Consider the following 27,184-nt stretch of genomic DNA (forward strand, 5'->3'; position numbering starts at 1 on the left):
AATGTCTCTGTTGTCTAACTTGATATAGATCATGTAGCTGGTTCATGGGGAGGTCGGTTCCAGTTTTTTCGGTCCATCTGGAAGGATGTTCACCAGTGCTGAGGAAAGTTTGGAGGGCTTCTGTGCAGGGGTTTGAATGGGCTAGCCTAAGCATATTGACCCCAATAAGGATATTTCTTTCAGTAACACGATCTCTAACGCTTGGAATATTAAGTTCTTTCCGCATATTTAAAATTTTGGCAGTACGAGGGCATCCTAGGATGATCCTCATTGCTTCGTTTTGCAGTTTTTCCAGCCCTCCAAGCTTCCAGTCAGACACGAGTGCAAGTAGTGGCGCCGCATAACCAACCAATGATCTAATATAAGCAAGATAATCATTTTCACAATTTTAACATTAGCACCATACCTGGGATGAAAACCTGCCACAACTCTAAGTGCTCTCAGCCTTTCTTTGTATTGGCGACAAAGTCTCGTTACAACAGGTCCAAGTAGTGGAACCTCAAAGCCTAGATACCTGTATCTGCTTACATATTCTAGAAGAGACCCATCATGCAACTGGATCTGACGAACTGTGCCTCTCTGCCGAGGAGGACGCCTGTTGAGTATCTTTGTTTTATCCCCTGAGATTATTAACCCCAGGTCCTGACACGAGGCTAGTACATGATCAAGAATGTTTTGGGTGTTGGAGAATCCGGTAGTGTGAATCATTAAGTCATCAGCAAAACTAACCATATAATGATGGGGCTGGCTAGGCATGGCATTAAGTAAGGCTTTAATCAAAATGTTGAAAAGGGTGGGACTAAGCACACTTCCCTGCGGGGTTCCTAATTCAAAATCTTGAGTTACACTTCTATGTCCCTGGAACAACACAGACGACTTTCTGTTGGACAGGTAACCTTTAATCCAGCGGAGAAGCCATCCTCCAACATCCATTCTGGCAAGTTCACTAATGATTACATGTCGGTTGGCTACATCAAAAGCGGATTTAAGGTCAAGGAACGTAGTGTATGAGCTGTCAGTGTGCAGAGTGAGAAAGGTGGTAATGCAGTGATGCACACTCCTTCCATGCATGAAGCCATGCAACCGGGGTGACAAGAATTCCTTAATTCTGTGCATAAGACGATTAAGAATCATCCTTTCGAATGTTTTACACAAGCAGCTAGTAAGGGATATTGGGCGAAATGGGTACTGTTCTGCTGAAAATGGTACAAAATACCAAGTTGTGTATCTTTATTGTTGAAACGTTTCGCCAACACAGTAGGCTTCAGCAGTCAAATACAGTCATCAGGAGTAGCAGCACAGTAATGATGTAATCAGCCCATCATAGGAAAGTGCTAAACCCGTAAGGGTCCTACAGGGCATAGGAAATGGGAGGTGCTGGGGATAGGGGAGGGGTAATCATGTCTCAAGAAGACAAGGGCGGAGCCAATTCCTTAGAAGAGCCGGTTATCAACATCTAGGAATCTCCCATAAAAAAAGAATCACTGGTTACCCTTTATAATTTTACTGAGGATGTAAACGCCAGTTATAAATCTATTACCTTAATTGTGACCTGTGTCTGGAGGGTGTTTCCTGACAAGTTAACCACCATTAATTAATACCACCTTAGTTGTCTTTCAGGTGTTTGTGTTCTTGTTCTAGCAACATTGTAATGTGCACCAGGCACCTTTAGCACCATAACTTTAGCATCTTCCTGAAGCGGAGACATAGAATATTTGCAGTTTAATTTCAGTTTAATATCTTTATTATGCACCCCATAGCTATCCTGTAGGCGGTAGTCAAAAGATTACAGAGGTACATAATGGGTCCAGAGACTGGACCCCAAAGCTATGATAGCTGAACTAGTTACAAAGGTAATGAACTCCAGGTAGATCTGGTCACAATCATGGCAAGTTACAGAGGTAATGAATCAACCTCACTCCTATACATGGTTACAATCATGAACAAATTACAAAGTAATGAGCCACTGATACGTCCACACCTGGTCACAATTGTAATGAGTTATAAATACAAATATTAAGTGGGTCATACACCCACACGAGCGCGCGCGCGCGCACACACACACACGAGGGCGCACGCAGACACATGCACACGAGCGTACAAATATATACATACACAAAAGCACGCACCCCCCCCCCACACACACACACATATATATTTATATATATATATATATATATATATATATATATATATATATATATATATATATATATATATATATATATATATATATATATATATATATATATATATATATATATATATATATATATGTCGTGCCGAATAGGCAGAACTTGCCATCTTGGCTTAAATAGCAACGCTCATCTTGCCATATAGGACAAGTGAAAATTTGTGTATGCAATAATTTCGCCAAAATCATTCTGAACCTAACGAAAAATATATATTTCACTGTGTTTGTTTAGTATTAAATTACTGTAAACAAATCTAAAACATATATAGTTGGGTTAGGCTAAAATATATTGTTCTTGTTATAATAAGGTTAGGTAAGTTTTCTAAGATTCTTTTGGTGCAAAATTAATTTTTTTTACATTAACATTAATGAAAAAAATATATCTTTAAACGTATAAGAGAAAATTTTAGAAAGGACTTAATTTTAAATGAGTTCTTGCTAATTGACCAGTTTTACATATTCGGCACGACATATATATATATATATATATATATATATATATATATATATATATATACATATATATATACATATATATATATATATATATATATATATATATATATATATATATATATATATATATATATATATATATTGCATAAGTATAATTGTGCGAAATATTAAATCCGCATGGATCATTCAGTGTAAGTAAAGATTGAGGTTCAAACCATCGTCCGCTAAGCAAGAGACAGATACGCTACCTAACTGTGCTCACCTAATTTCATACAAGAGTCTGAAACTCAGAAAAAAAAATCCCATTTTTGAAGGTGTGAATTACTTACAGGTCCTCGAGAGGTGGTGGTGGACTTCACTATGCCTTACTACCTCGAGTCTACTACGTTAGTCTCGCCAGCACCCAAAGAGAAGAACAGGGCCTTCGCTGTCTTCTCTCCCTTCACGTCTCAGGTACCGAGTCTTAGTTCCAGCTGCTGTTTGCTCTCCTTGGCTGTAGGTGGAACTGTTTGTTAGATCATTTATTTCCCACAAACAAAAATACAGTTTTGAAGGTTAGAATATTTTTAATGAAAACTTTGGCATCCTCTATGAGGGCTTCACACGAAAAATGGATTTGTATCATACTAAAATGATTTCATTTTACGTTTTTAAGTGCATGTGCTGGCTTTTAGTATTGTGCCCTGGCTTGTTTCGTGTCATAATGGACATTAACTTAGAAAAGTGTAGAACTAAGTCCTAGTGCTTGTAGATTTACGTGAAGATTATACTATATTTTAGCATCGATACTATAATTGTTTAATGCAGTTACGCAATTGATGTAGACATCAAGTATCTGGTGTCACGAAATGGAGAGAAGTTTGCAAGAGAGCGGCCGTAAACTGACCTTTCCTGAAACCTTATTACCTGAAACCTATACTCTTCAACGTTTTTCCAGTGAATGACAGGAGTGGCAATGATCTATAACTATTAGTCACAGTCCAAATCTTCCTTTTGTCTATCAGCTCTCTTCCTAAGAAAGAACTATTACTTGTGTAAGTCAATCTCACTTTCATTCTCACTACCTGAGTCTTCACCTCACTACAGTTATGGCTGCTGGTTTGTGTAGCAACCCTTGGCATGGGTCCGGTGTTGAGTGTAGTGAGTTGGATAAGAGAGCACTTCACAGAAGACGAGCCACATCGATCCCTACAGACCTTCTCATTTAACTCGTTTCGTGTACTCGTCGTTCAGACCAATCTTATCATCTCTCAGCGCTGGGAACTCCGCATCATATTCTTCGCCTGGTATTTCTTCTGCTTCGTTATATACGGTGAGGAGCTCATGCGACGTATGATAACTAGCATTTGGGTACACTTTCTATATATTTTTTGCCTCTTTATGGAGAGCAGTTGGAAACTTGATTTATTAAGTCATTACACCTGCGCAGGCGAAACGTCGTCTTCACAAAGTGTCCAGTTTCTGTTCGTGTATTTTTATCAACTAAAGTTTATCAGCCTGTCACGCTACTAAGTCGCTACAACCATACTGATACTCACACTAGAAACTAATGATAACTGGAAAGAATAGTGAATGCCATAATCACCACCCATTCAGGTATTTCTAGAGAAACCCCCGACCCCTCCAGCTACTGCTGAGCAGCCAGCTTTCTGGCCTCTTGAGCCCTATCATACCTACCCTTAAAACTATATATGAGCTCTGCTTCCAGCGCTGTGTTTGAATTATATATTTTCAGCCATGTACTCTGGAACCTTGACTGCCGTTCTTGCGTTGCCAGCTTACGAGAAACCTATAGACTCTCTCACGGATTTACTCTATGCGGTGAAGTACATGAAATACAAGCCAGTGGTCGTGCTGGGCACCAGCAATGAGTTCGTCTTCAAGGTGAGGCGATGACAAGGGAGGAGATGGTGGACAGAAACAGTGTAGGAGATCTCGGGCTGAGATCGAAATACACAGTTTCTACATAGTTTCTGTCTCCATGTAGGTTTCTTCAATTCATCAACAAGTGTTCACTACACCTTGAATCCCTTGATGCTTCATTATTACGTAAGAATACATATATATATATATATATATATATTCATGCACACGCCAATAAATATATATATTTCTACCGTCGTAGCCTATTGGAGACGTTAGGTGAGGGGAGGGTAGCTTCATCCCTCTAGAATTTTGATGTTACAAGCCTAATATATGTAAATAATAACCTAAGAAATGCTAACATTCCATCATCATAAATTAAAGTCAGCCTAGGGTGCCGTACCATAGTAGTATTGGGCTATTTATGTTTGTTAGTCCTATAGATTAAGCCCTAAATTATTGTCAGTGAACTGATAGCTCATTTTAGGTCCAGTCTGCCGTCCTGAGAAAATATTCAGACGATGCTTTATTCATGTGTTGATATATGTAGAGAGTTACATATAAGAGTTCATGTATGGTGTGAAACATGATCCTATATATAATTTATTATTATTTTCTTCGTGTCATTCTTCTAGTGATGATACAAGAGATTTGCATGACTACATGATAGCTTTCTCTCTCTTGCTACCTACTTATGCTGGTACCTGCTTCTGCTGGTATTTGTACCTGCTGGTGCTACTGGTACTGGTGGGGCTGCAGGAGGCCAAGAGTGGTATCTATAAGGAAGTGTGGGACGTGTTCGACCCTCGTGTTGGCTACGCTGCTACCTACAGTGCTGGCATGGACAAGGTTACACTACTACCAACATTACCACTCTCTCTCTCTCTCTCTCTCTCTCTCTCTCTCTCTCTCTCTCTCTCTCTCTCTCTCTCTCTCTCTCTCTCTCTCTTTTTACACAGGGTTTGACAAGGTTAAGGATCCCTAGCTTTATTGACAAGCTATTTACAGGTTAAGGATTCCTAACTTTATTGGCAAGCTAAGAGCTGTTACCTACATCAGCTCATTTGAAAGCATTTTTATTGTTAAGAGACATACAAGTAGGGAACAGGATGAAGTTGGAGCCATCTGTGGGCCAGCATTTTCATTTGATCAACTGACTTTATCTCGTTGACATCATTATGGTGTACGAATGTGTTCCTTACTCGAGTCATCCTGGGTATGTATGATCTCAGATGGAGTGATGTTCTGGAGAAGGGTACAGCCAGAGTGAAGTTGCTGCTTTCTGCCCGTCTTGTGGCATAAAAGCTTGTTTCACGCTGTCCTCGAAGTGGATCCAAGTGTGGTATTTTGACAATATTGGCCTTGTACATAACAGTAAGGCCACCCACATCCCTCCTATGTTGAAGGCTCTGCTGAAATGACAGATCTATCCAGGATGGGTCCTGGCGAGAGATGAGACGTCTTGCTCTGTTCTCTACTCTGTCAAGCAGTCGCAGATGAGAGGGGGGGCAGGCAAACCAAGAAAGTGGAGCATACTCAAGGTGTGAGCGTACTTGCGCCTCGTACAGGATCTTGCAACCCCTACTGTCAAGCAGATGCGAGATACGGCGAAGTGCTGTAAGCTTCCTGGCTGCCTTGTTTGCAAGATTTACAACATGGTTCTTCATGGTTAGTTTGGAGTCAAATTTCACCCCAAGGATATCAACTTCTTCTCCAGGTGCCAACACCCTCCCATTCATCCTTACTACTCTCTCTCTCTCTCTCTCTCTCTCTCTCTCTCTCTCTATTTCCCTTTTACTTCCTCCATCACTCTCCCTTTTACCTTCTTCCTCATGTGAAAGCGCTTATGTTTTATTCGAGTAAGAGGAGGGTAGGTCTACTTAACACCGTTCAAGGGTGAAATGCTCTTGATGCAAGGAATTAGAGCTGCTCTTCCTTTCCTCGGATCTAACCGGGTTACTCCCTAACTCTCATTCCTCAGGCGTTGAAAAGACTTACGGGGTTACCGTTTCCTTCAGTATAATAATAATGATAAAAATAATTAAAATAATAATAATGATAAAAATAATAAGACAACAATAATAATAATAATAATAATAATAATAATAATAATAATAACACTAATAATAATAATAATAATAATAATAATAATAATAATAATAATAATCTTGTGCAGGTTATGAGTGGGAAGTATGTGTTCTTGAACGCTCAGCTGGGCGCTGAGATCCGCGCAGTTATCAGAGGAAGGAAGAAGTTCTACTTCGCCAAGACCTCCTTCTATCCTCAGGGCTACGGCATCGTCTGCACTAGCGGCTCGCCCTTCAAGGATGTCCTAAATGAGATGTAAGGCACCTCTTCCTTATTGATCCACTCTCCTATTTGTGGCTGCTGGAGGTGTACTCTTGGATCCTAGCCCTGCCTCTAAACTTTGTCCGATTTACCCCCTCGCTGGCCTTATCGTACCTGCTCTTAAAAGTATGTATGGAACCTGCCTCCACTTCCTTATCGAGGTCGTTCCATTTCCCAGTCACTCTGAGACTCAAGAAATGCTTCCTGACATCCCTGTGGTTCATCCGTGTCTTTAGTTACCCTGAGTTCCCGTTTGTGTGCATATATACATACATTTACAAAGTACACCATGATATGAATCTCCTTAAATTAATATTGTGTGACTTGGCTCAAATAACCAACCTGTTCTCTCCTCACCAGACTATCTCACATCAGCGATTCAGGTCTGGTGCAAAAATTTATGAAAGACGAAATCAGGAAAGTGTCCAAACGTGAGAAAGCCACAGAGGGTGGTCCAGGAGCTATCACCATCACGCACTTACAGGCAGCGTTCTTCCTGTTGGGATTTGGTTTCCTGCTGGCTGGCTTCACCCTTCTGCTGGAGACGCTGATACACTCTCTCCCCGCTATCTTCGCCATGGTGACGATGTGGGGACAACCCCCAAAATCACCTTTTTATGGGCAACTGAAGCCTCGAAAGAATAAAGCTCCACAGTAAACAATATACATTCTGGTCAGAATCAAAGACTTTTCTAAATCAAGAGTTGCTGGTTCTTGAATGTTACATGGCATAAGATGCTTCTCTAATAGATTAGTATATTGTGTATGAAACCCTTGTGGGCCTAGCGCTTAATTTTGATTGTAATCATAATAATTCATGTATGAATAAAATATATTGTTAGTGTTAAATAGAGAGATTCGCCTAGTTCTCTCTGGAGATGTGCTTTCTCATATAGAATTCATTTAATATGATAACAAATGTAATAATAGCGACAGACTTCGACACTGATTTTTTTTGACCACAGGATACCTTACTGAAAGGATTCTTAAGAGATGATTTTAACCGTGCACACAGATTTGATCTTACTATATTTCACTTGCCTGCATTCCTTTGTAAATGTCTCTTAATGGAGTTACTTTGCGATTGGCTACAGCAACACTGTTAACCAACTCCTCCAGAAGTGACAGCAGTATTTTTCAAAGCTTTATTCACAATGACTTTTAATGGGAAGAAACTTAATAAACCGACCCACAAGACCCTTAGAAGTCATCACTTTCTCAGTATTTTCTGAAATAAAACAGTGATTATAGTTATTTTATTATACAGAACAGAACAAAATAAATTGCAAAATTTGGACCATGCTAGACACTTATATTCGTTCGAAAAAAAGAGAAACTCGTTGACATCGCTGTAATCTACCATTACTCACGGAATGTCATAATATTATATGTATGTAATTTATGCAAAGGCATATTAATAACGTGTATATCAAAGGTGTTTGGTTTAAGCAGTTTCTCACAATGTTCTAAAAATAAATTGTTTTCTTAGTTTTCTCATTCGTAGTTTAATATCTTTATTGTGGACCCCCCATACCCATCCTGTGAGCGGTGGTTAAAAAGATTACAGAGGTACATAATGGGTCAGGGACTAGGCTGCGAAGTTTTGACAGTAGAACAAGTTACAAAGGTAATGAACAAATCAATATATTTTGTTGAATTAACGTTTTTTTTTCACCATAACCGACCTAACAACCTCGCCTAACATTACTTAAACTGCTGAAATATAATTCAGCTTAATTTTACCCAACCTCTCTCTCTTAGGTCAGAATAAGTTTTGTTAGTATTGTTCGACATGATTAATAAAATATAATAATTTCGTAATGTTTAGACCAGTTATCATATAGTTGTTGAGTCAATGAAATTAATACCCTCGGCTTGTTGGCACTAAGTAAATGTATTTATGTACTTTTACAAAATTGTTGGTTGATTACAATTGTCTTACATAGCAACACATGGGTGAATTTCCCAGAACATAAAATGTTGAAATGTCACTTACAGGTTTTAAAAATCGCTTCGGCAAAATATCTACATTAATAAAGTAAGTGTATACTCAAGTATCACAATTTATTACTCAAATATTTACATATAATAAAGAGAAGTACTGAACTGTATTTAATTATTAAACCCGTTTGGGCCATTCAGCTCAGTTTCACAGGATATATATACATTGAGGAGTATATCTCTCAGTGTATGTATAATGAGTTTTCTTTAATCCCTATTTTATGGATTAAAGTTTTGTTGTCTGGTAATGAATAGGTTACCGTGCAGCCTTAATGACCCTCGTGCAGTCGACAGACTTTAAACTCCATTAATCAGCCCAGCTCATGGAATGGTGGAGCCTTGATCCTACAACCGGTAATCGCGTTCTGGGCTCTACGTGAGATATGCAACCTTTTATGTACTCGCAACTCCATTAGCTAAGTTGTAAGGAATGTATATTAACACTACCTGGAGAGGGTGGCGGGGGTCAACGCCCCCGCGGCCCGGTCTGTGACCAGGCCTTATGGTGGATCAGAGCCTCATTAACCAGGCTGTTACTGTTGGCCGCACGCAACCCAGCGTACGAACCACAGCCCAGCTGGTCAGGTACTGACTTGACGTGCCTGTCCAGCGCCTTCTTGAAGACAGTCAGGGGTCTATTGGTAATCCCCCCTTATGTATGCTGGGAGGCAGTTGAACAGTCTTAGGCCCCTGACACTTATTGTGTTGTCTCTTATCGTGCTAGTGGCGCCCCGGCTTTTCATTGGGGGATGTTGCATCATCTGCCGAGTCTTTTGCTTTCATAGGGAGTGATTTTCGTGTGCAAGTTTGTTACTAATCCCTCTAGGATTTTCCAAGTGTATAATCATGTATCTCTCCTGCCTGCGTTCTAGGGAGTACAGGTTGAGGAACTTTAAACGTTTCCAGTAACTGAGGTGTTTTACGGCAGTTATGTGTGCCGTGAAGGTTCTCTGTACATTTTCACCTGCCTTGAAAGGTACTTTAGTGTGCAGCAATATTCCAGCCTAGATAGAGCAAGCGACTTGAAGAGTGTCATTATGGGCTTGGCATCCCTAGTCTTGAAGGTTCTCATTATCCATCCTGTCATTTTTCTAGCAGATCCGATGGATACAATGTTGTGGTCTTTGAAAGTGAGATCCTCAGACATTATTACTCCCAGGTCTTTAACACTAGTTTTTCGCTCTATTGTGTGTTTCGAATTTGTTTTATACTCAGATATGGTTTTAATTTCCTCGCGTTTTCCATACCGTAGTTGAAATTTCTCACCATTGAACTTCATATTGTTTTCTGTGGCCCATTTAAAGATTTGGATGATGTCCACCTGGAATCTTGCAGTCTTCAATGGAGAACACTGTCATGCAAATTCGGGTGTCATCTGCAAAGGAAAACACAGTGCTGTGGCTTATATCCCTATGTCCGATATGAGGATGAGGAACAAGATGGTAGCCAGTACTATGCCTTATGGAACAGAGCTTTTCGCAGTAACCGCCTCAGACTTTACTCTGTTTGCTACTATTCTTAGTGTTTTATTTGTTAGGAAATTACAGATCCATCTACCAACTTTTCCTGTTATTCCTTTGTCACACATTTTGTGCGTTATTACACCATTGTCACACGTGCCAGAGGCTTTTGCAAAGTCTGTGTACACTACATCTGCATTTTGTTTGTCTTCTAGAGCATCCAGGACCTTGGCATAGTGGTCCAGTAGTTGGGACAGACAGGAGCGACCTGCTCTAATCCCATGTTGCCCTGGGTTGTGTAAATGATGGGTATCTAGATGAGTGGAGATCTTGCTTCTTAGAAGCCTTTCAAAGATTTTTTATGATATGGGATGTTAGCGCTATCGGTCTGTAGTTCTTTGCTCTTGCTTTACTGCAAGGGCTCTTCATCCTTTCCTTGGATCGAACCTAAATTCCTCACATTCCTCATTCCCTGGCCCCTGTAATAATAAGCAAATTTCAATAACAATATTATTATAGCATCAATATTATATAGTTTACGATGAATCTATAAAATTGAGATATATATATATATATATATATATATATATATATATATATATATATATATATATATATATATATATATATATATATATATATATATATATATATATAACCCTTAAAAAACTGTATGAACTTTTATGAACTACTAGAAATATAACCTAAACATCGGGATACATACCTATCAACAAGCAGGTAACTGGGTTTTAGTCAACTGTTGTGGGTCGCACCCTGGGGGTAAATTGCAATACCAAGGTGTGATCATTATATTCGAAAGAAAGCGGCAAAGAACTGTGGATCATAAAATGCAAGCGTATGACTAACTAGACCTGCTGGAGGTATTGAAATAAGATGCATCCGCACACTGAGAAGCCAATGTTATTTAAAAAGTATATAATATAAAAAAAGGTCATCCATTCTGGCAAGCTCCCTTGGGACGTGTTAATTAAACCCTCAAGGACAGTACCTCTCTAGCCAATGCTGGCTAGAGCTGTTATACCTCAGCTCATTTTTTCAAAGCCCAGCTCTATGTATTAACTACTGAGGGAAGTCACCTAACACCCAGGTACCTATACTGCTTAGTGAACAAGAGCAGCAGGTAGAAGCAGCGTTATTCATGTCTCTACTCACACCCGGGGTTGATCCCGGGTCTTTCGGTTATGAGTTTAGCTTGATAAGTTTCTATTATGCACCGCGAACCTACCCTATAAGCTGCAACGAAAAAGAGGGTTGTGATCCACCTTGAGTTATGCAATGATTCTCACTCCTGTCATGCATGTAGCCATGCAACCCCCACTCCTTCACGTATTTTCTTATTCTATAAGAGGCATATTAAGGCAACAAATGCATGCATTCTGTAATATACCAATTATAGTTATTAGTTACCTCTGTATGTGTGGACGTATTATGGTGTTTGTAAGTGTGGAAATAAATTATATACTTGTATTTACATTTATATTCTGATTGGCAACTCTGATGCAGGCAGCAAACAGCATGTATTGCATCATAGACATTAAACCTTGCACCGCCAATTCCAAATGCATCAATATGTCAATGGAATCTCAATATAGTCAATGTTATCTAAATTATTAGTGACGGGTGCATCTTATTTCCTCGACAATGAGCTAAAACAGTTGACATAAGCCGTGTGGAAGGGTTGGCGTCCCTGACCAGACCACAACACCTTGCAGTTGACGATGCTTCGGTCTTGCAAGCTCCGCATGTTTTATCATTCAGACTCCGATTTTGCGCCACGAGTACTGAGCATCATGTAGAGAACGGCCTTACAACTGAGCACTGAGTGGGCGAACGAAATGTTACGTAGGGTATTACGCTTATGTTAGCAGGACAAGCACCAGAGCAGAGTACACTGGGCATGCTAATCTTCCAGGATATGGCACAAAAGGAGGAAAATATCCACGTGCAAGACCTCCGGTGTGTGGATCGTGCAGCAGCTTATAACAGAAGGTAATGACAAGTGTGGATACCATAGCTACACGTAAGAGAGGACAAAGCTCTTGTGGCTAGGAGAGAGTGGACCTAGCAGCGAAGAGGCGGGGCCAGGAGCTGTGAATCGACGCCTGCAGCCACATATGGGTGAGTACAATAACTGGCTCGGGGAGAACTGCAGCCTGGCTGCCATGGGACTGATAGGGTAATATAAATAAAATAAATCACGGAAATTTACAGATATTTTACATATGGGAAAAGTAATAGCAGACAGCAGTATGAATTCATACACTGACTCACAGCAAACACATTTTAGGCATATAGTGGGTAGTCATGATGTAGAGAAATTGTATAAAATTCCGATACGAGTGAAACAAGACACAAGTTAGTTTAATTTAATATGTTTATTATGCACACCATACCCATCCTGTGGGCGGTAGTCAAAAGATTACAGAGGTACATAATGGGTCCAGGGACTGGACCCCAAAGTTTTGATAGCTGAGCAAGTTACAAAGGTAATGAGCCCAGGTAGATCTGGTCACAATCATGACAAGTTACAAAGGTATTTACAAATTAAGCAGGTACATAATGGGTCCAGGAACTGGGCCCCAAAGTTTTGATAGCTGAACAAGGTACAAAGGTAATGAACTCACAAGTTACAAAGGTAATGAATCATGTAAGTACGTTTATGCATGGCTACAGTCATGAGCAAATTGTAAGAGTAATGAGCAATTCACACGTCTACACCCGGTCACAACTATGAGTTATTGGTGCAAATATTAACTCACTCTCTCTCTCTCTCTCTCTCTCTCTCTCTCTCTCTCTCTCTCTCTCTCTCTCTCTCTCTCTCTCTCTCTCTCTCTCTCTCTCTCTCTCTCTCTCTCTCTCTCTCTCTTTTACACAGGGTTTGACAAAGTTATGGATCCCTTGCTTTATTGACAAGCTATTTACAGGTTAAGGATTCCTAACTTTATTGAGAAGCTAAGAGCTGTTACCTACATCAGCTCATTTGAAAGCATTTTTATTGTTATGAGACATAAAAGTATTTTTATTGTTATGAAACATACAAGTATTTTTATTGTTATGAAACATACAAGTATTTTTATTGTTATGATACAAGTATGGAACAGGATGAAGTTGGAGCCATCTATGGGCCAGCATTTTCATTTGATCAACTGACTTTATCTCGTTGACATCATTATGCTGTACGAATGTGTTCCATACTCGAGTCATCCTGGGTATATATGATCTCGGATGGAGCGATGTTCTGGAGAAGGGTACAGCCAGAGTGAAGTTGCTGCTTTCTGCCCGTCTTGTGGCATAAAAGCTTGTTTCACGCTGTCCTCGAAGTGGATCCAAGTGTGGTACTTTGACAATATTGGCCTTGTACATAACAGTAAGGCCACCCACATCCCTCCTGTGTTGAAGGCTCTGCTGAAATGACAGATCTATCCAGGATTGGTCCAGGCGAGAGATGAGACGTCTTGCTCTGTTCTCTACTCTGTCAAGCAGTCGCAGATGAGAGGGGGGGTGGCAGGCAAACCAAGAAAGTGGAGCATACTCAAGGTGTGAGCGTACTTGTGCCTCGTACAGAATCTTGCAACCCCTACTGTCAAGCAGATGCGAGATACGGCGAAGTGCTGTAAGCTTCCTGGCTGCCTTGTTTGCAAGATTTACAACATGGTTCTTCATGGTCAGTTTGGAGTCAAATTTCACCCAAGGATATCAACTTCCTCCCCAGGTGTCAACACCTTCCCATTCATCCTTACTACTGCACCAGCATTACCATCATGGTGCCTAGAGACCATCATCATTTGCGTTTTCTCAGGTGCAAATGTTACTTGCCATCTATTTCCTCAAGCTGATATAGCTCTTAGCTGGTGATTTATGTAGCTTAGAGCAGCTGGCATTTCTTCTCTCTGTCTCTCTCTGTCTCTCTCTCTATCTCTGTCTCTGTCTCTTTCTCTCTGTCTCTCTTTTTTACACAGGGTTTGACAAGGTTAGGTTAAGGATCCCTAGCTTTATTGACAAGCTATTTACAGGTTAAGGATTCCTAACTTTATTGGCAAGCTAAGAGCTGTTACCTGCATCAGCTCATTTGAAAGCATTTTTATTGTTATGAGACATACAAGTAGGGAACAGGATGAAGTTGGAGCCATCTGTGAGCCAGCATTTTCATTTGATCAACTGTCTTTATCTCGTTGACATCATTATGCTGTACGAATGTGTTCCATACTCGAGTCGTCCTGGGTATATATGATCTCAGATGGAGTGATGTTCTGGAGAAGGGTACAGCCAGAGTAAAGTTGCTGCTTTCTGCCCGTCTTGTGGCATAAAAGCTTGTTTCACGCTGTCCTCGAAGTGGATCCAAGTACATGTATGGTACTTTGACAATATTGGCCTTGTACATAACAGTAAGGCCACCCATATCCCTTCTGTGTTGAAGGCTCTGCTGAAATTACAGATCTCTCTCTCTCTCTCTCTCTCTCTCTCTCTCTCTCTCTCTCTCTCTCTCTCTCTCTCTCTCTCTCTCTCTCTCTCTCTCTCTCTCTCTCTCTCTCACACACACACACACACACACAGCTTTAAGCAGAGGTATGATGAAGCTCATGGAGCAGGGAGGGTGACCTAGTAGCGGCCAGTGAAGAGGCGGGGCCAGGAGCTATGAATCGACCCCTGCAACCACAACTAAGTGAGTATACACACACATACACACATTAACTAAAACACACACACAAACTAAAACAAACACACACTAAAATACACACACCCACACACACAAACACACACACACACACACACACACACACACACACACACACACACACACACACACACACACACACACACACACACACACTAAAACACACACACACTAAAACACACACACACTAAAACACACACACACTAAAACACACACACTAAAACACACACACACACACACACACACACACACACACATACTAAAACACACACACACACACACACACACACACATACTAAAACACACACACACACACACACACACACACGTACTCATATACAACAGGCCTAGTGTCTAATCGACATATGCCTAGGACAAAATGGTAACTAACACGTACTCATATACAACAGGCCTAGTGTCTAATCGACATGTGCCTAGGACAAAATGGTAACTAACACACTCATATACAACAGGCCTAGTGTCTAATCGACATGTGCCTAGGACAAAATGGTAACTAACTAACACGTACTCATATACAACAGGCCTAGTGTCTAATCGACATGTGCCTAGGACAAAATGGTAACTAACACACACACACACACACACACACACACACACACACACACACACACACACACTACAATAGATCAGGGAATACTTGTCAGGAAGACAGCAGCGAGTCATGGTACGTGGCGAGGTGTCAGAGTGGGCGCCTGTGACCAGCGGGGTCCCACAGGGGTCAGTCCTAGGACCAGTGCTGTTTCTGGTATTTGTGAACAACATGACGGAAGGAATAGACTCCGAAGTGTCCCTGTTTGCAGATGACGTGAAGTTGATGAGAAGAATTCATTCGATCGAAGACCAGGCAGAACTACAAAGAGATCTGGACAGGCTGCAGACCTAGTCCAGCAATTGGATCCTGGAGTTCAACCCCACCAAGTGCAAAGTTATGAAGATTGGGGAAGGGCAAAGAAGACCGCAGACGGAGTACAGTCTAGGGGGCCAGAGACTACAAACCTCACTCAAGGAAAAAGATCTTGGGGTGAATATAACACCAGGCATATCTCCAAATAACTGCTGCAGCATATGGGCGCCTAGCAAACCTCAGAACAGCATTCCGACATCTTAATAAGGAATCGTTCAGGACCCTGTACACCGTGTACGTTAGGCCCATATTGGAGTATGCGGCACCAGTTTGGAACTCACACCTAGCCAAGCACGTAAAGAAACTTGAGAAAGTGCAGAGGTTTGCAACAAGACTATTCACAGAGCTAAGGGGTATGTCCTACGAGGAGAGGTTAAGGGAAATCGACCTGACGACACTGGAGGACAGGAGAGATGGGGGACATGATAACGACATACAAAATACTGAGAGGAATTGACAAGGTGGACAAAGACAGGATGTTCCAGAGATGGGACACAGCAACAAGGGGACACAGTTGGAAGCTGAAGACACAGATGAATCACAGGGATGTTAGGAAGTATTTTTTTCAGCCACAGAGAAGTCAGGAAGTGGAATAGTTTGAGAAGCGATGTAGTGAAGGCAGAATCCATACATAACTTTAAGCAGAGGTATGATAAAGCTCACGGGAGAGTGACCTAGTAGCGACCAGTAAAGAGGCGGGGTCAGGAGCTTGGACTCGACCCCTGCAACCTCAACTAGGGGAGTACAACTAGGTGAGTACACACACACACAGACACACACCACGAGGGGCCGGGGGCTGTGTCTCGACCCCGGCAACCACAATTAGGTGCTTTATTTACAGGGAGCAAAGGCAGGGTATTTTTCCAGAATGGTCTCTAATGTACCACTGTGGATAAAATACTTTGACATATCTTGAACATTTCTGAGTGAGTTGTCTCTGAATTCATTAATTTTTATCGCACTCCAGTACATAATGACGCAGGGTGTGACAATAGTCCATCTGGCAAAGTTTACATTTCGTTTGGTCTACATCTGGTGGTGGTGTTTTAACCTGCCAAAGATACTTGTAACCCAGCCGGAGCCGGGCGGTAGTGACATCCAAGAGTCGGCTTATCTTGTTGGATGCACTCTCAGTAGTAGTACCAGTTCCTAGTAACCAGTTACCAGTAACCAGTGTACCAGTAGATGACTCACTACCAACCGTCTCTGCGTGAATCACTGACTGTTACGTTGCTGCTGACCATAGCAGGATTTCAAACACCTCACCCGTAGGCAATGGGGCACTGGTGGGTCAGTCAAGATAGAGAGCAGAGAGAGGCAGGTCGGCTGTTGGCGCTTTCCATACCTTCTGTTATATTATACATACTACCAGCCTACGTGAGTATTCTTACCCTATCCACGTATCGAAAACCCACATGACACCGGAGCCGGGCGGTAGTGACATCCAAGAGTCGGCTTATCTTGTTGGATGCACCATAGACATGTGGCTCCTCCTGCATGATAGAATGATGATAGATGGACTGACTGGTGTCAGTCTCCCCGAGTCTTAAGTCAATAAAATTCAATTGAGGTTCTTTTCGTATTATTGTTCTCAAACTGCTAACTGACAAGCCAAGATTGTAATCTACCCCATCTTTGAGAGCATACAGCATAGCCAATTTATCAGTTCTATCATGCATCTGAAGACCAATGTGAGAAGGCATCTACAGCATGTGCACTCTGTCCACAATCCTACCATACCTGTGTCTGGCGTCTGACACAAGGATGCCACAATTTATACTTAATGAGTTGAAAGTATTTATAGATGACAGAGAATCAGTTACAATTAAAGTGTCAGCCTTAGATACATGGACGCATTTGAGTGCAAGGAGTATGGCAAACAGTTGTCTGAAGGGTAGAGGCCCAGTTATTGATGCGTGCTCCAATTTTTTTAAGAGAGCCATCACTCTGACAACAGCAGCACTACCAGCTGCACCAGTGGATTGGTGAAGAACCATCAACGTAAATAATTTGTGAGAGAGTATGCTGTGTGACTAATTTTTCAATACAGCTTAAGGCATCATGTCTGGCTTCAAGGCGAAGTTTTGGTTGTGATTTATGAAGTAGTTTGGGGGAAAATGGAGGGATGGTAGTTTGGGATGGGGTAATATCACATGGAGCGGAGAAGTGCCGCTCTTGCCTAATTTTTTAGTTTATTATCTTTATTATGCACCCCATACCCATCCTGTGGGCGGTAGTCGCTTCCTAACTTGACAAAGATCATGTAGCTGGTTCATGGGGAGGTCGGTTCCAGTTTTTTCGATCCATCTGGAGGGTAAACAAGACACAAATGAAGTGTAATGAGATAAAAAAAAGTCATTAAATTGATGTGTATGTTTCCACTGGTAGTCGCAATACTTATATGTGGGTGTGTGTGTGCCGAATAGGTAAAGTTGGTCAGTTAGCAACAACTCATTTAAAATTAAGTCTTTTCTAAAATTTTCTCTTATACGTTTAAAGATATATATTTTTTTTCATTTACGTTAATGTGAAAATTAATAATTTTGTACCAAAAGAACTTTAGAAAATTTACCTAACGTTATTATAATAAGCTCAATTTAATTTAACCTAATCCAACTAAATATATTTTAGATAAGTTTACAGTAATCATAAGTTTACAGAAGTAAAAAAAAATTGCCGCAAGAGAGATGATGATGTTACCCTCCAGCCGGACGGCCCAAGAAAGAAGACAGAAGAAAGATGAACGACACTCCCAACCGGGGGCCACAGCCGGGTCACCATATGGAGAAGACCCGGGCCGGAAGTACCGGCGAACCTCTAATGAATGAATGATTGTAAACTTATCTAAAATATATTTTCTAAGGTTCTTTTGTTGCAAAATTATTATTTTTTTTATATTAACATGAATGGAATTTTTTTAGAAAGGACTTAATTTTAAACGAGCTCTTGCTAATTAACCAGTTTTACCTATTCGGCACTATATATATATATATATATATATATATATATATATATATATATATATATATATATATATATATATATATATGAGGGTCCCTAGGACAGTTCTAGAGGTAGTACCTCCCTATATATATATATATATATATATATATATATATATATATATATATATATATATATATATATATATATTATAATATATATATATATATATATATATAATATATATATATATATATATATATATATATATATATATATATATATATATATATATATATTATAGGTAGTAGGTTGGTAGAGAGCAACCACCCAGGGGGGGTACTACCGTCCTGCCAAGTGAGTGTGAAACGGAAACCTGTAATTGTTTTACATGATGGTAGGATTGCTGGTGTCTTTTGTCTGTCTCAAAAATATGCAAGATTACAGGTACGTCTTGCTACTTCTGCTTACACTTAGGTGGCACTACACATACATGTACATGTTTATTTATACACATTCATCTGAGTTTTCTTTGATTTTATCTTAATAGTTCTTGGTCTTATTACTTTTCCTTTTATATCCATGGGGAAGTGGAATAAGAATCTTTCCTCCTTAAGCCATGCGTGTTGTAAAAGTCAACTAAAATGCCGGGAACAATGGGCTAGTAACCCCTTTTCCTGTAATAATTACTAAAAAGAATAAGAAGAAAATTGTCAAAGTGGGAAGTCTGAATGTGCGTGGATGTTGTGCAAATGTTAAGAAAGAGATGATTGTGGATGTTATGAATGAGGAGAAGCTGGATGTCCGGGCTTTAAGTGAAACAAAGCTGAAGGGGGTGGAAGAGTTTCAGTGGAGAGGAATAAATGGGATTAGTTCAGGGGTTTCAAATAGCATTAGAGCTAAAGAAGGAGTAGCAATAATGTTGAAGGATAAGTTATGGCAGGAAAAGAGGGACTACAAATTTATTAATTCAAGGATTATGTGGAATAAAATAAAGGTTGGATGTGAAAAGTGGGTTATAGTAAGCGTATATGCACCTGGAGAAGAGAGAAGTGTAGAGGAGAGAGAGAGAGATTTTGGGAAATGTTGAGTGAATGCGTGGGGAGTTTTGAACCAAGTGTGAGAATAATGATGGTTGGGGGTTTCAATGCTAAAGTGGGCAAAAATGTTGTAGAGGGGAGCCTTTAATTGAGCTATGTGTAGAAAGAGGTTTGGTAATAAGTAATACATATTTTATGAAGAAGAGGATAAATAAATATACAAGGTATGATATAACACGTAATGAAAGTAGTTTGTTAGATTATGTATTGGTGGATAAAAGGTTGATGAGTAGGCTCCAGGGTGTACACGTTTATAGAGGGGCAACTGATATATCGGATCATTATTTAGTTGTAGCTACAGTTAGAGTAAGAGGTAGGTGGGAAAAGAGGAAAATTGCAACAACAAGAAAGAGGGAGGAGAAAGCGTATAGACTAAGGGAGGAGGAAGTTCGGGTGAGATATAAGCAATTATTAACAGAAAGGTGGGCTGGTGCAAGTATGAGTAGTGGGGGGCGGGTTGAAGAGGGTTAGGATAGTTTTAAAAATGCAGTATTAGAATGTGGGGCAGAAGTTTGTGGTTATAGGAGAGTGGCTGCAGGAGGAATGAGGAGTGATTGGTGGAATGATGAAATAAAGGGTGTGATAAAAGAGAAAAAGTTAGCTTATGAGAGGTTTTTACAAAGCAGAAGTGTTATAAAAAGAGTAGAGTATATAGAGAGTAAAAGAAAGGTGAAGAGAGTGGTGAGAGAGCGCAAAAGGAGAGCAGATGATAGAGTGGGAGAGGCACTGTCAAGGAATTTTAATAAAAATAAGAAAAAAATTTGGAGTGAGTTAAACAAGTTAAGAAAGCCTAGAGAACGAATGGATTTGTCAGATAAAAACAGAGTAGGGGAGTTAGTAGATGGGGAGATGGAGTTGTTGGGTAGACGGCGAGAATATTTTGAGGAGCTTTTAAATGTGGACGAAGAAAGGGAGGCGGTAATTTCATGCACTGGCCAGGGAGGTATACCATCTTTTAGGAGTGAAGAAGAACAGGATGTGAGTGTGGGGGAGGTGCGTGAGGCATTACGTAGAATGAAAGGGGGTAAAGCAACTGGAACTGATGGGATCATGACAGAAATGTTAAAAGCAGGGGGGATATATAGTGTTGGAGTGGTTGGTATTTTTGTTTAATAAATGTATGAAAGAGGGGAAGGTACCTAGGGATTGGCAACGAGCATATATAGTCCCTTTATATAAAGGGAAGGGGGACAAAAGAGAGTGTCAAAATTATAGAGGAATAAGTTTACTGAGTATACCAGGAAAAGTGTACGGTAGGGTTATAATTGAAAGAATTAGAGGTAAGACAGAATGTAGGATTGCAGATGAGCAAGGAGGTTTCAGAGTGGGTAGGGGATGTGTAGATCAAGTGTTTACATTGAAACACATATGTGAACATTATTTAGATAAAGTTAGGGAAGTTTTTATTGCATTTATGGATTTAGAAAAGGCATATGATAGAGTGGATAGGGGAGCAATGTGGCAGATGTTGCAAGTATATGGAATAGTTGGTAAGTTACTAAGTGCTGTAAAGAGTTTTTATGAGGATAGTGAGGCTCAAGTTAGGGTGTGTAGAAGAGAGGGAGACTACTTCCCAGTAAAAGTAGGTCTTAGACAGGGATGTGTAATGTCACCATGGTTGTTTAATATATTTATAGATGGGGTTGTAAAAGAAGTAAATGCTAGGGTGTTGGGGAGAGGGGTGGGATTAAATTATGGGGAATCAAAAACAAAATGGGAATTGACACAGTTGCTTTTTGCTGATGATACTGTGCTCATGGGAGATTCTAAAGAAAAATTGCAAAGGTTAGTGGATGAGTTTGGGAGTGTGTGTAAAGGTAGAAAGTTGAAAGTGAACATAGAAAAGAGTAAGGTGATGAGGGTATCAAATGATTTAGGTAAAGAAAAATTGGATATCAAATTGGGGAGGAGGAGTATGGGAGAAGTGAATGTTTTCAGATATTTGGGAGTTGACTTGTCAGCAGATGGATTTATGAAGGATGAGGTTAATCATAGAATTGATGAGGGAAAAAAGGTGAGTGGTGCGTTGAGGTGTATGTGGAGACAAAAAACGTTATCTGTGGAGGCAAAGAAGGGAATGTATGAAAGTATAGTAGTACCAACACTCTTATGTGGGTGTGAAGCTTGGGTTGTGAATGCAGCAGCGAGGAGGCGTTTGGAGGCAGTGGAGATGTCCTGTCTAAGGGCAATGTGTGGTGTAAATATTATGCAGAAAATTCGTATTAGGGAGGATTGTGTTAAGCAGCCTTGTTTAAAAAAAATCCATGTATAGGTTACTAAGAACAGGTGAAAGAGGATTTCCCATTGCCATACCAAACTTCTGAGTGTAAAACTTATCATTAAATACAAATTTTGCATCAACAATGCAAAGTTTAATAAGTTTAATGATAGGAACTGGCAATGGTAAATCATAATTAACGAGTTCTTCAGATAAGAAACTTAATAAATCATCAACAGGAACTTTCGTAAACAAGGAAGTAACATCAAAACTAACCATAACTGACTTAATTGATTTTAACATGGTTAGTTTTGATGTTACTTCCTTGTTTACAAAAGTTCCTGTTGATGATTTATTAAGTTTCTTGTCTTTAGAACTCGTTAATTATGATTTACCATTGCCAGTTCCTACTATCATTAAACTTATTAAACTTTGCATTGTTGATTCAAAATTTGTATTTAATGATAAGTTTTACACTCAGAAGTTTGGTTTGGCAATGGAAATCCTCTTTCACCTGTTCTTAGTAACCTATACATGGATTTTTTTTGAAACAAGGTTGCTTAACACAATCCTCCCTAACAGAACTAAATGGTTCAGATATGTTGATGATATTTTGTGTCTTATACCCAAGAATGTAGATATACACCATTTCCTTGGAAAATTAAATAGCTTAGCCCATTCTATAAACTTTACTGTTGAGTTTGAAGAAAATAACTCATTGCCTTTTCTAGATGTTTTAATTATTAAGGGTAATAATGAATTCAAATTTAAAATTTACAGAAAACCTACAAATAACTGTTCCTATGTACACTATTATTCTTCACATCAAGATAGAGTTAAACTGTCTGTTTTCTCATCAGTGTTTTTGAGAGCTTTACGTATTTGTAGTCCAGAGTTCATAGATGAGGAAATATCCAAAATTTATGAAATAGGTAATGATTTGAAATACACAAGAAACGTAATTGATAAATCTTTTAAAATTGCTAGAAATACTTTTTACTATCCAAAAAGGGACAACCAGCCTTGTTCAACTATAAATATGTTGGTTCTCCCTTACCATGAATACATGGTTGATATGCCTTCTCTTCTTAAGACTTTTAATATCAAAGTTGTATTTAAAAATCTTGATACAGTAAAAAAACTTTTGATAAAGAATTCCCCCCAAAATGCTGGCGGATGTGTCTATAAGATTCCTTGTAAAATTTGCGATAAAGTTTATTACGGTCAAACTGGTAAAAATCTCGAACTAAGATTAAAACAACATAAATATAGCATTAGAACTGGACAAGATTCCAATGCTCTTATTACGGTCAAACTGGTAAAAATCTCGAACTAAGATTAAAACAACATAAATATAGCATTAGAACTGGACAAGATTCCAATGCTCTGTTTATTCATGTGAGAGATTTTAACCATCCAATTGATTTTCAAAAAGTTGAGAAAGTTGTATCAAGCAAGTCCATGGTCGACAGGAATATAATTGAATCTTGTTTCATAAAAAGCAGTTTTGACAATAATATGAATATTTCCTTTGGTTTATATAAATTAGATCCATTTATAATTAATAGAATTTGGGAAGAATTTAATAATACATTGGACAAATAATAAATTTTAAAATTCTTAATTCTTGGGTAGAATAGTTTGTTGGTGGGTTGTGTGAAGGACCTGTCTAGTTGGGCCAGCGGGCCTGCTGCAGTGTTCCCTTTCTTATGAGTTGCATGTCAGGTGTTGCTTTGTTGTGGGATGTGATAGTGAGGTGTGGGCTAGACCCTTTATATGCCTTCCTTTGATGCATTACTTTCATTGTTCCTAGATAGAGTAAGTAGTCACAGAAGCACTTGGAATTTCTCTATTCTTTCACAGTGGTTTTTTGCATATATATATATATATATATATATATATATATATATATATATATATATATATATATATATATATATATATATATATATATATATATATATATGCAATAAGATCGAAGTAAACAGGTGATTTCAAAATATGCAAAAACAACCATTATATATATATATATATATATATATATATATATATATATATATATATATATATATATATATATATATATATATATATATATATATATATATATATATATATATATATATATATATATATATATATATATATATATATAATTAGTTCATCTCAGTTATCTATATGGATTATTATTATTATTCATGGGAAGCATGTAATCCAGTGGGGGTCAAATAGCATTTGGGGAATTGGAGGTAGTTTTGATCCAGTGAAATGGAGGATATCTCCGTTTCCTTGGATCTCGTGCCCTTTACAAGCATCAAAATAGAGCCTATAACTATTGAAATGCGGTAGCACTCAAACCCAACACGTATGATAATTGCACTTTTGTGTACCTGTTTAATATCTTCATTATGCACCCCATACCCATCCTGTGGGCGGCAGTCAAAGGATTACAGCATTACATAACGAGTCCAGGGACTGGTTCCCAAAGTTTTGATAGCTGTGCCTAAATAAAGTTACTTCGAGCTCCTTTCAAGGGGGTGCCTTATGCCGTTGAGGGACTCATGATCTAAAGAACTGAACTTATCCTCCCCTTCCTTGGATCGCACCTGAATATCGTCCTGGTTTGGCGCTTCCTGGTTAAAAAAAATGCACTGGAGCTTACGTATATGGTATTGACGTGAGCAATAGCGTCGGACTGAAGGTTGGGAAGCGGGAATCCCCGGTGGGTGCAGGTTTGGCTGGGTTACGGAAGCTGGAGCAGGAGGACTCAGACACGTGCAGCACAGGTACACCAACACCACTCTCATCACCTGCACTATCTGAAACTCTACACCACCTTTCTCTCTCTCTTTCACGCACTTGGCCAGGAGCTGAGACTCGACCACTGCAACCACACAAGTGAGCACACACTTCTCTCCCTCTGCCCCTTTCACATTTTCCTCCCATTATTGCTTGATACTACTATGTTGATGTATTTCATGAAAGGTTAAACCTGTAATGGTTATTCGGTGCAGTGTGTGGTGGAGGCTGGACCCCACCTTCATTCAGTTCACCTGGTCCCTGATCATTCACGCTGCTGGTATTTCCACCTTGACATCAATTATTTTAATGGAGCTTTGTGTACATAGTTAATATTTTAAATTTCGTGCATGTTGGAACAAACCGTGAGATGCCTGTGACCATAATTCAGTGTTTGTGTAAACATTTCTAAACCAGGTTAACATTTCATCATGGATTTTAGCTTTAAACTTGATTCATAGAGGAATCAGATCATCATTATATGTGATGCCATAATTATTTGAGTAGTTGTGGATATTAATTCTAGATCGTTACCGTTGTAACGATATTAAATAGCAGGGAGATTATTATAAAAAAAAATATTGTTTGCCCAGAAAGTGAGCTTGATGGGAAGCAGGGCTGATCTGAACTCGACACTGAAGAGGAAGCATCTTGCCGCATCTGGCCAACTGCTTATTCAGCCAACACGTGATAACGTCTGAGTCTCAATCTCAGCCCATTAAAATACTGGACGCTTGATTATTTGGAAGCCTGTAAGTAAGTTTATTCAGGTATACACAAATACAGTTACATAGAATTATCATACATAGCAGCATATGTGTAGAGAACCTAGGATAACCCAAAAAAGTCAGACTAGAGGCATCCAGGAACCCTTACGTTACCTGCCTCTGAGGCGTCATCTGTGCCATGAGGGACTGCTGGTGAGGTGATCAATTTATTGGTAATGACTACTACATACTATATAGATTATCATTTAGCAGGGACCTGGTCGGGAAGTTGTTAGTGGCGTGAAAACACCACTCTGTTAGTTATTATTTTTCCTACCTAGTTCACTAGATGTTTGGATTGCTAACTGGGAAGATAAAAAGTATAAAGGCACAATATCGTAACTGAAACAATATACAGATAACCCCACATAGAAGACTGACACTTATGACGACGTTTTGGTTCGACTTGAACCATTAATTAGTCGCACAGAAGCGCGAAGGTAAGGGAGCTAGAATCTATATGAGAGGGTGGGCGTAGTGTAGTGTAACGAGAGGAGGGAATAGAATATGTAACACAGGATACCAATCAGACTCTTTTATTTCCATTGGAGTCGTTTAATCCTCTTTCCCAGGATGCGACGCACGTTAGTTGCCTAACACCCAGGTACTTACTGCTAGGTGAACAGGGGCAGCAGGTGTTTGGGAACGTGCCCACCGCTTCTACTTGTTCGGTAGCAGTGATTACCTCATGCTGTGGATGCCCTCACAAGTTCTCGCCATTTAGATTATGTGCGTGCATTCCCTGAAGGAAGGTTCCTTGATGCCGGTGAAGGGGCTCTTGATCCAAAGAATTGGACTTGACCTCCCTTCCTTGAATCGCATCTGATTGCCTCCCATTCCCCAGGTGTGTGACCTTTACGGGTTTAGTTTTCCCTACGACTAATGCTAATAATAATAATGAGAAGAGAGTAGAGTTAAAGTGATACTGGGAAATTTTTCTTCAGAGTGGTAAATTAATGGAATGAATAATAAGAAGCATCACATTGAAGATGTATCTATCCCTCCATCCCTATTTTACCCTCAGTGATGTAGCTGAAGTTTTGGCAGTAAAGATTGAAAACCAAAACCTTGTCATTGTGGCTGTATACAAGCCTCCAGATGCAACTTCCCAGCAGTTCCAGGAACAGCTTTTGAAATTTGACCATTGTCTGGAAAATCTCCCAACTCCATTCCCTAAACATCTTGCTACTGGGAGATTTCAACTTGAGACACCTAAAATGGAGGAGTGTAGCAAATAATATTTTAGAGATCACTCCAGGAGGCAGTTCAGATGAAAATACACACACACACACACACACACACACACACACACACACATCTCAGTAGTAGTAACCAGTTACCAGTAACCAGTGTACCAGTAGATGACTCACTACCAACCGTCTCTGCGTGAATCACTGGCTGTATTCATATTGT

At 39.6% G+C, this 27,184-nt stretch overlaps 2 protein-coding genes across 11 annotated transcripts in view; both read left to right on the forward strand.

The window, feature by feature from the left end:
* The window catches only part of LOC128687775 (probable glutamate receptor), a 35,235-nt gene extending 25,690 nt beyond the window's left edge, over positions 1–9,545 (forward strand). Inside the window, exons 6-11 of the mRNA XM_053775340.2 lie at positions 2,982–3,103; positions 3,737–3,962; positions 4,386–4,534; positions 5,273–5,362; positions 6,690–6,856; positions 7,223–9,545. Of these exons, the coding sequence (XP_053631315.2) occupies positions 2,982–3,103; positions 3,737–3,962; positions 4,386–4,534; positions 5,273–5,362; positions 6,690–6,856; positions 7,223–7,520 (1,052 nt within the window). The 3' untranslated portion in view covers positions 7,521–9,545. The remainder of the gene's footprint in view (positions 1–2,981; positions 3,104–3,736; positions 3,963–4,385; positions 4,535–5,272; positions 5,363–6,689; positions 6,857–7,222) is intronic.
* A 2,479-nt stretch (positions 9,546–12,024) lies between these two features.
* The window catches only part of LOC128687963 (uncharacterized), a 100,490-nt gene continuing 85,330 nt past the window's right edge, over positions 12,025–27,184 (forward strand). For 9 of the 10 annotated variants that reach the window (XR_008406926.2, XR_008406924.2, XR_011391816.1 and 6 more), the window contains exon 1: positions 12,025–12,462. The gene's annotated coding sequence lies outside the window, so the exon portion shown is untranslated. Of the gene's footprint in view, positions 12,463–25,591; positions 25,757–27,184 lie in introns of those variants that run through there. The other variant, XM_070083652.1, reaches the window with a different exon arrangement.

Source organism: Cherax quadricarinatus, chromosome 10 (assembly GCF_038502225.1).
Source record: "Cherax quadricarinatus isolate ZL_2023a chromosome 10, ASM3850222v1, whole genome shotgun sequence".
NCBI classification, from domain to species: domain Eukaryota; kingdom Metazoa; phylum Arthropoda; class Malacostraca; order Decapoda; family Parastacidae; genus Cherax; species Cherax quadricarinatus.